This window comes from Salvia hispanica, chromosome 1 (assembly GCF_029641045.1).
Source record: "Salvia hispanica isolate PSC_SH4W2 chromosome 1, Shi_PSC_v1, whole genome shotgun sequence".
In the NCBI taxonomy this organism is placed as follows: domain Eukaryota; kingdom Viridiplantae; phylum Streptophyta; class Magnoliopsida; order Lamiales; family Lamiaceae; genus Salvia; species Salvia hispanica.
The window spans coordinates 27,324,124-27,332,138 of NC_142692.1; the positions used below are offsets into that span (position 1 = coordinate 27,324,124).

General features: G+C 35.8%; 1 protein-coding gene across 5 annotated transcripts; it reads right to left on the minus strand.

The window, feature by feature from the left end:
• Nucleotides 1-915: 915 nt before the first annotated feature.
• LOC125222510 (Protein prenylyltransferase superfamily protein) lies at nucleotides 916-7,573 on the minus strand. 5 transcript variants are annotated; one of them, XM_089062727.1, is made up of 12 exons: nucleotides 7,457-7,558; nucleotides 7,259-7,397; nucleotides 6,785-6,900; nucleotides 6,017-6,430; nucleotides 5,462-5,572; nucleotides 4,812-4,902; nucleotides 3,454-3,522; nucleotides 3,107-3,184; nucleotides 2,439-2,525; nucleotides 1,999-2,049; nucleotides 1,413-1,604; nucleotides 916-1,329 (listed from the first exon to the last, which is right to left on the minus strand). In XM_089062727.1, exons 3-12 carry the CDS (start codon nucleotides 6,880-6,882, stop codon nucleotides 1,204-1,206), a joined length of 1,317 nt encoding a protein of 438 aa, XP_088918853.1. In that variant the 5' UTR covers nucleotides 6,883-6,900; nucleotides 7,259-7,397; nucleotides 7,457-7,558; the 3' UTR covers nucleotides 916-1,203. The 5 variants fall into 5 exon arrangements, 4 of the variants coding, with proteins under 4 accessions (XP_088918853.1, XP_088918855.1, XP_088918852.1 ...); XR_016134543.1 differs by having other exon boundaries at nucleotides 1,413-1,552; nucleotides 7,259-7,557; XM_089062729.1 differs by lacking the exon at nucleotides 7,259-7,397 and having other exon boundaries at nucleotides 7,457-7,573.
• Nucleotides 7,574-8,015: the final 442 nt, after the last annotated feature.

Genomic DNA, 8,015 nt, shown 5'->3' on the forward strand with positions numbered 1-8,015 from the left:
TAAGTGGGGATAGCCCAGGTAGCCGGTCGCATCTAGCCGCATTTGGAAGAACGAGTCGCACGCTTCCAACGTGCAAACAATGTGGAGAAACAACTCTCATTGCATTCTAAATCGGCGACGAAAAACCGTCGGACCCCACTGTAGTTGATCAATGAAGTAGTATTCGAAACATACGTTGGTGAGTTACGTCATGCTCTCGGCGGACGTAGTTCCAGCGGCAGATGGGCCTCGGGACCTGCTCTTGTTGTTCATGAACACTAGCGTGAATATGGTCGCTAAAGTAAACATTATCTGCTCTATAGTCCAATTTTGCCTTCGGCAGTTAACAAGTCGCCGTCGAGATTCACTTTGGAAAGTGACTGAGATTTGAGAGTGTGAGAAGGGAGTGAGAAATGAAGTGTATTTATAGATTGAAAAGTTTTTTTTAAAAGGGAAAACGTGTGGGTCGTCAGTCGCGCGCCCCTGTTGTTGGCCTTCAGTGGACGGACGAGGCACAAGCGCCGCGTCGTCCATGGTCGAATTTTCGGGCGAGGCGCTTGTCCATCGCCGTGCAATGGGAGGACGAGGCGACACAAAAGGAATCGTCCGAACGAAAACTGCCCCATCTTGGATGCTCTTAAAAATCATTTCCACCAACTACTTTTTAAGACTCCAGGAAAACGTATGAAGTAGTACTAGTAATCTAACTAGACACTTCGTTTTTATGCTTTGAAGTTTCTATTTTCTCCTTTTTTCGTAGGAGTATTTTGAATCTATCCATTGAAAAGGAACAAATTCAATTTCCTAAAAGGATGGAATATTATCTAACTAGTAATTTCGTGCTTTATGTTTTGATGTTTTTATATTGTTTTTATTGTAGATTGAATCAGACAACTTAACAAGAACAAATGAAATCCTGTATTTCATAAAAAAAAATTAAACCCGCAAAAAACTCAATTCATATTCCATACGATCGCAAAATTACATTTACAGGGAAAGTAAAACATCATCAGAGATTCAGAATACTAAACTTACCATGTAACCCTTGAAATGGTTAGTGAAAATATATCAACATATGATAAACAAATAAACATAGAACCTTTAAACTTTTTCAAGATAATGTTCCTGTCTGTATATAAAATTCCAGTGGCACGACGAAGTTTGACTCGCCACCTCACAAGAAATGGGGAACACCAAGAACTTTAGTAGTACTAGTTTTCTAACTCATTGTTGAGTGCTTGCATTCAGAGAATCCCAAAGGAAGCTCTTTTCAGCTTGGTCGAGTAATAGCTTGAGCGCCTCAAACTGTGAGCTTTCTTTAAGCACCACACCGAAAGACTCGGGCATTTGCTAAACAAACAGCAATAGTAGGAGAGTAAGCATACTGAGGCGAGAAAGAGCCGTATCAAGAAAAGTAACAAAAATTAGTCTACCTTAGCAAGCCAAGTAATGTAGGTAGCTGAAAAGGTTGTTTGTGCTTGATATTCCCCATATTCATTATCAGGGATAATTGTGCAGGATTGGAATAGCTTTAATTCATCTTTGACGAACATGTTACTCTGGCCATCAACAGCTAAATGTTTCATCCATATCAGTGACAGGAAGCGACGATGAAGCCACAGAGACTTGAAGAAATCAGTACCCGAGAAAAAGAAAAGAATCAATAAACATATATGAAAATCAAGATGGAAATGTAAGTTGGTTTATAACTAGTAGGAGTACTAATTAGTTTCAACATCAAGCAAGATAAGATGAGAACACCTGAGTTTTTGTATAAAGTAATACAGTAACTTGTTTGTCACTTTGTTGGCAGATGCAAGAAACAGACAACTAAAGTCCAGGTAAAGGAAATCAGATGACATGTCATTCAATTCCTATAATCATGCTATTCATACTTTTTTCTATTTAATTATACAAATATCCTCCTATACATGTCTCGTGTAAGCCATATTTATTCAGAAGTTTATGTTCTTATAGTCATGATGTTCTTTATTTCAAAATACTGTAGTGGCTGCCTACCTCTCTTCCCACGTATAGCCTTATCAACATTGCATCCCAGTCCAGTTCCTCCTGATATGCATCCATTTGCCAAATATCACCATATAAACAGGTAGATAATCATCATAAGTTTACACCTCAAACTAAAGATGACTATACATCAAAGACCCTTCAAATCTTTCGGTTGACATATCTAAGCACTTCAGAGATACATTAAAAAAGTAACTACATAACTTATATTCCATCACTGTTATGTTTCATGCATTATTTTCTGCAAATAAACCAATTTTTCATGTTATGTTTAAAACACATGAGCCTGATGAATGCACAATATGCAAGTAACCTCTCAACTATAGTTAGGATGATAATTTTGGACAATATGCCTTATCCCATGACCAAAAACCCATTTCCTTGGAGTTTCTTTAACAATTCAAATGATCAAAACAAATGCAAGACCAGACCTTCCATAGTTTTTGAAGTTCTTCATTTGACAAACCATTGAAATCCTTGTAATGCCGTGAATTCTCTATCATCTGGACCAGTAACCGCTGAAATTATAGGAGATGTTAGTTTGTGTATGAAGTTGTACTTTGGAAAGATATTATAACATGCATATTTCTAATATTACGCTTATTATATGAGAAGACCAAGAGCAGGAGAAACCAGAAGGGATGGTTGAAGTCTCAATCAACTAGATGCAAATACACAAACTCTTAGTTTGATGGATCTACCACCTATACAAATACAATGTGGGAAACTATGACACGCATGGGCTCGGAAAACATATGCATGAATTGGCAATACCCATCATGTCAACAAGAGATATCTTCTATCCATCAAAACAATCTAAGACATAGGCACCTTCGTAAATTAGTCAAGGCAACGGCAAAGTCACTTCCCTTTATTCACAATGTCGTCACTTTATATACTAGCATCTCATCATCATGATAAAGTGCTGGCTGCATTTCGCTATCATTACATCACGTATGGAAATACTTTATCATAAAATACGTTGGGTTCAGTGGTAAACAAGACCTCAAATTCAATGTTATTGCATTTTGAGAAACATCAAAACATAAAATATGAAACAAATTATGTTGGAAACACTTGACATAGATTCTTAACTTACAGCTCGGAAGTGGAAACAAGAGTTATCAGCAACATGAAGCGCAGCCCAATCTCTGGAACTGTGCAGCTCAAGTAGTACCTGAACAGAGCACAAAGAAGTATTAAGAAAAACCAAATACATACAGAATACTAATTTTTCAAAAAAAAAAAACAGAAAATGGTACTAGACCCAAATTGGATAATGCAAAACTGGGAAAAAATATTAATTATTCTCTATAAATGAAGATGGTAATAGAAAATTAGAAATAATGTTATTGCTGGACAAAATGCTGCACATCAACGTTGTTAAAAATTGGTCTAACATGACGGGTTAGGGGAAAGAGATAGGGGCCTTAACTTCAAACTGACCTGTGAGTCCGACATGTAGGAAACCAACCAGCAGCGGTGATTCCAAGCACGGTAATTCATCTTAGAGTTCTGTGACATAATAAAAAATGTATAAAATATAGTTCCATCCATGCATGCTCATTATGCCAGGATTATAAGGTATCATTTAAATTTTAAAATAATGCACTCAAGTTGCGGGATTGCCAGATGATTCTCTGGGGAAGAATGATTTGGTTTATACGAAGGAAGGCACAGGTAGAGATAACGAAGATCCAACACTTAGGCAAATAAGAAAATCAAGTTATGCTTATGCTTTAAAAATTGCAGAAAGTGCAGCTAGTGCTCACATTGACATATTTTGAGCAGTTATAAATAGAAGTGAGAAAAACAGAGAAGGAAGCAAATTCTTTACAACTCCACACGATGACTTTGTCAAGGATAGTATATTGTGCTTTGCTGGAAAGAAATTGCATGGCACCGATAGAAACGCTTTATGACATAAGAAACTGAGAGAACAAGAACTATCAACCCTGAACCCTCAAGGCAAAAATTGTCTCAACAGCAAACACACAAACTATATGTCATTCTTGTGGTCAAATCTGCAGTAAATTCGACAATGGAAGTGTCTGGTGGTTGTAGAGCTATATTGTGAAAATTGTGCAACAAGCACTTGAATAAAATCCAGGATGCTTCTGTTCAATCAGGAATCTTTGTACTTAGGGGGAACCATACTTCCAACATTAGGTTTCCAAATAGGTAATGCTACATCAGATAAAATAACAGTGATCTTAATACTGTTTTAAGAGAGAAAAAAGTACTCCAGGCAAGGCCAAATTATGTAAGTTCCCTGTAAGTTTCAGAAAAGATGCTCACTTGAAGAGGGTCAAAGTTTGATCTATCTAAAGCGTAAACTGGTTTTAAACACGCGCTGACCTAGGAATGCTAGTTTAAGTGTGTAATCAGTAGAACGCTAAATTTGGTGGACTCAAACACCCAGAGTTTCACCAATTTTACCTGCCCCGTAAATCGTAATGACTGCTTTCACAATAAACATCTCTGAACTGTCTTCTTTATTCTAATCAGATGATTAAGCGGTCCAATACCTAAAGCTATCCAAGAAACTGCATGGGCATAATTACAACTAGAACCAGCAAGAACTATAGCTCTTACCCTACAGTTTGAAAAGGAAAGTCTTTAATACATATACACAATTTTCACATCACACTTTTAAAAACACAAGCTGAAAGAATACTAAAGTGAATGACAGCAACCACTACAAAGTTGCCTTTATTTAGCAAATGCATCAACTAAATATTGATAATGACCAAAAAGTTGTACTCCTATATGTATGGCTTCACAGTTCTGGAACAGAATTAAACCTCTACTATTTTTTTCACTAACTCAGATTCTCTTTCCACAATCTCTGGTAGATTTGCAGACTTTCCAGCTATCATCTTGATCACCCATCTCCTACCAGTGAGAACACAATATTGACGCAAGTTCAGAAAATTATGTAAATACAATGATAAAATAAACTTGCCATGGGAAGCACCATTCATCACATGCGTTTCATATCTATTCTAAAGTGTGTAACTATGGGTGTTTGTACAGAAACGGAAGGTAGATACTCCCTCCGTCCACAAAAAATAGTCTCATTTGTGGGCGACACGGGTTTTAATGAGAAATTGGTAAAGTAAGAGAGAAGGAGAAAACATAAGTAAAGTATGGGAGAGAGGAGAAAAAAGTGGGGTAAAGTATGAGAGAGAAACTTTCCATTTTTGGAAATGAGACTATTTTTCATGGACATCCCAAAATAGCAAAATGAGACTACTTTTCATGGACGGTGGGAGTATTACATATCATGAGATATTACTTACCATGTCCAATTTTGTGACTTAGTGACTTAAAAAATAAAATAAAATAAAATAATAATAATAATAATAATAATAATAATAATAATAATAATAATAATAATCATTATTATCACCAAAAAGAAACTAGTAGTCACCCAAGTCACAAGGGTTAGTACCTGTGGCTCCAAGCACGTTCACTTTTTGGCGAATAGGATAGAACCAGAGCTGATAAAAGCAGTTCATCCATGAACATCGGAAAGAGCTGCTTCTTTGACACAATTAACTTCCTAGGAGAAGAAAATATAAGAGAAAGTTTTAATATCATTATCAAGTGGTAGTTGCTGAGTAGGATTCTACAAAATGAAGTTAACATCAAACTTCAAATCTTATGTTAAGCACTAGAACTCCAAGGAGTACGAAGGAAGAAGTATTTTTCGAAATGAGCTCATAATATTTATTTAACACTCTCAGTCTCTCACTGAGCAACTTTATGAAGCATGCTGACAGCCAGACATAAAAAGGACCGGGTTTCCAGCTAATCTTTGGAACAATTTTACCACTTGCAGAAGGTATAACTTTTATTTTGTGAACAAACCGCCCTTAAACTCGTATACCACTTCTGGATATTACATTTCAGGGATTAAACTACTTGGTAGAAGTCTGACATATGTTGGGAGCAATGCAACCAATGGACATATAAGCGTATGCAAAAAAGTGGGGCATGAATGTACCTGAAATTCCATGCTGTGCCAAAATCAGAGCTTAGTAGAAGAAGTGCCTTGCTATGTCTCATAACTTCAATTTCAGCAATGTTTAAGAAAGAAGTTGAACACACTGATGCAATTTCATCTAGTTTTTCATCCTTCTTACATTGAGAACTGCTCAACATCCTGCATTGTCTATGTGAATCCATGAATGCGTCTTTAGCCGCTCTATATAGTTGAGCAAGAACAAGGGTAGAGATTCCCAGCTTATGTTCATGATGCCAAAAGCAAGTATTAGAACTATTACAGACTGCTGGTTCTGATTTAATGGTATCATCCTCTAGGAGAGACCCATCAGCCACAGGCGACAAGGAGGTAGAACTAGGGACATCCTCACTTAAAAAAGCAAACTGTGTTGGATGAATGAACCCAACTTCATCACTGCCACAATAGAAAGAGAGGGAGAGAAATATTAATCGCAGTACAGGTAAGTGAAATCTATATTTAATAGTAATTCCTGTCATTACATTGGAAGTTGAAACAGTTACTGTAAATCTCCGAATAAGAGGATAAATAATGGTACACAGGGAAAATTACATCTACACATTAAATTCATATCTGAAAACCATCTCGTAGACAAGACAACTAGCTAGTGGTGCAACCACAAAATAGGGGAATTTTCCCCCACAGAGGCAAACTTACAGGATTCCTGGATCAAACTATCATTATTTAGCTAGTTCATTAGAAGAGATCAAGAGAACACAATAAAAATGACTATCATCAGCAATAGCTTACATGAAAGGGTCAGATTCCAAAATACCCTCCAGCTGGATAAGAAGATTAGATGGATCCACTGCAGCTACATTCATTGTTGACACATGTAGACCCAGCATTCAATTATATTCTGCATACTAGACATAGAGAAATAACAATTATACTCTCGACGACGCCCGGTAGATGTGACAAGTAAGTGCAGGCTCGAGTCAAGCTTCTTTCCTTGAGTTAGAGCTCAACTTTTTATATTAAAAAAAAAAAAAAAAAAAAAAAAAAAAAAAAAAAAAACTCTTTAACCCGTGATCGGTTTGAGCTTGTCCAGTTTAAAAAAAAAAAAAACTCAAATAAGCAGTTGTTCGAGCTCGAATCAAAACGAAAGTATGTTAGCTCATACTACCATCGACCGTGGCGATTCGGCGATTACCTGTTACACGATAGATACGCATAAAAACGGAATACTACTAAATAAAGAATGAGAGTTGGGGAAATGCCGACCCATACTGCAAAACGCATCTTTGGAGTAGAATTAAGCTCCAACCATACTCCCAAAACCGTCCTTTTTTGAGATATTGAACAGTAACACGCCAAAAATGCAGTAGCACTGTAGCTACTGCATATGTAGTTTATGAACTTTCTGAAATTGCAGTGGATCCTTCAGCTTGCGTATTTTCTAATAGAGGCAAGAAGACTTACCTTAATTTGTGGAGAATATGTCGTCTGATGCAAAAATTTTAGGGAGAAGATGGAAACGGGGGAGAAGACAGAACGCAAAGGATTGGGAAGAAGATGAATGCGGCGCTTTAAAATAGGTTTGTATTAATTGTGGATATTAAATGGGATTTAATTAATGGGATATTATTATAAAAAATGCAAATGATTATGACTATTGTCAGTCGGTAAATTGCACAAATTTGCCAAATGATTTTATTAATAATTGGGTATAATGACATGAGTGATAAATTGTTAACTCTTACTTTGAAATTTTAATATATAATCCTTTATATATTTTTATTTAATTAACATTTATATTGATTAAGTTTTAGATGAGTAATTATTATTTATTTTCACTTATACAATCTCTGATATTATATTTGATACTATTATATTTGACATGAAGTTTAATATTATAAGCAAATTTGGAGTCATAAATTTTGCTAATTTATTTGTGTTATACGAATATTTTATGTAATTATATATATTTAATTGGTGTTTAATTGATGTTTGATTGTTATTATGGAATGTTTGATGTTTG

Excerpts from the sequence above, each read along its gene's own strand:
- LOC125222510 (XM_089062729.1), bottom strand. The coding sequence starts at position 6,882 with ATGCTGGGTCTACATGTGTCAACAATGAATGTAGCTGCAGTGGATCCA. Across the intron at positions 5,573-6,016 it reads GGCACAGCATGGAATTTCAG|GAAGTTAATTGTGTCAAAGA; the intron begins GTACATTCATGC and ends TTCTTCTCCTAG. Across the intron at positions 3,523-4,811 it reads TAGTGAAAAAAATAGTAGAG|AACTCTAAGATGAATTACCG; the intron begins GTTTAATTCTGT and ends ATTATGTCACAG.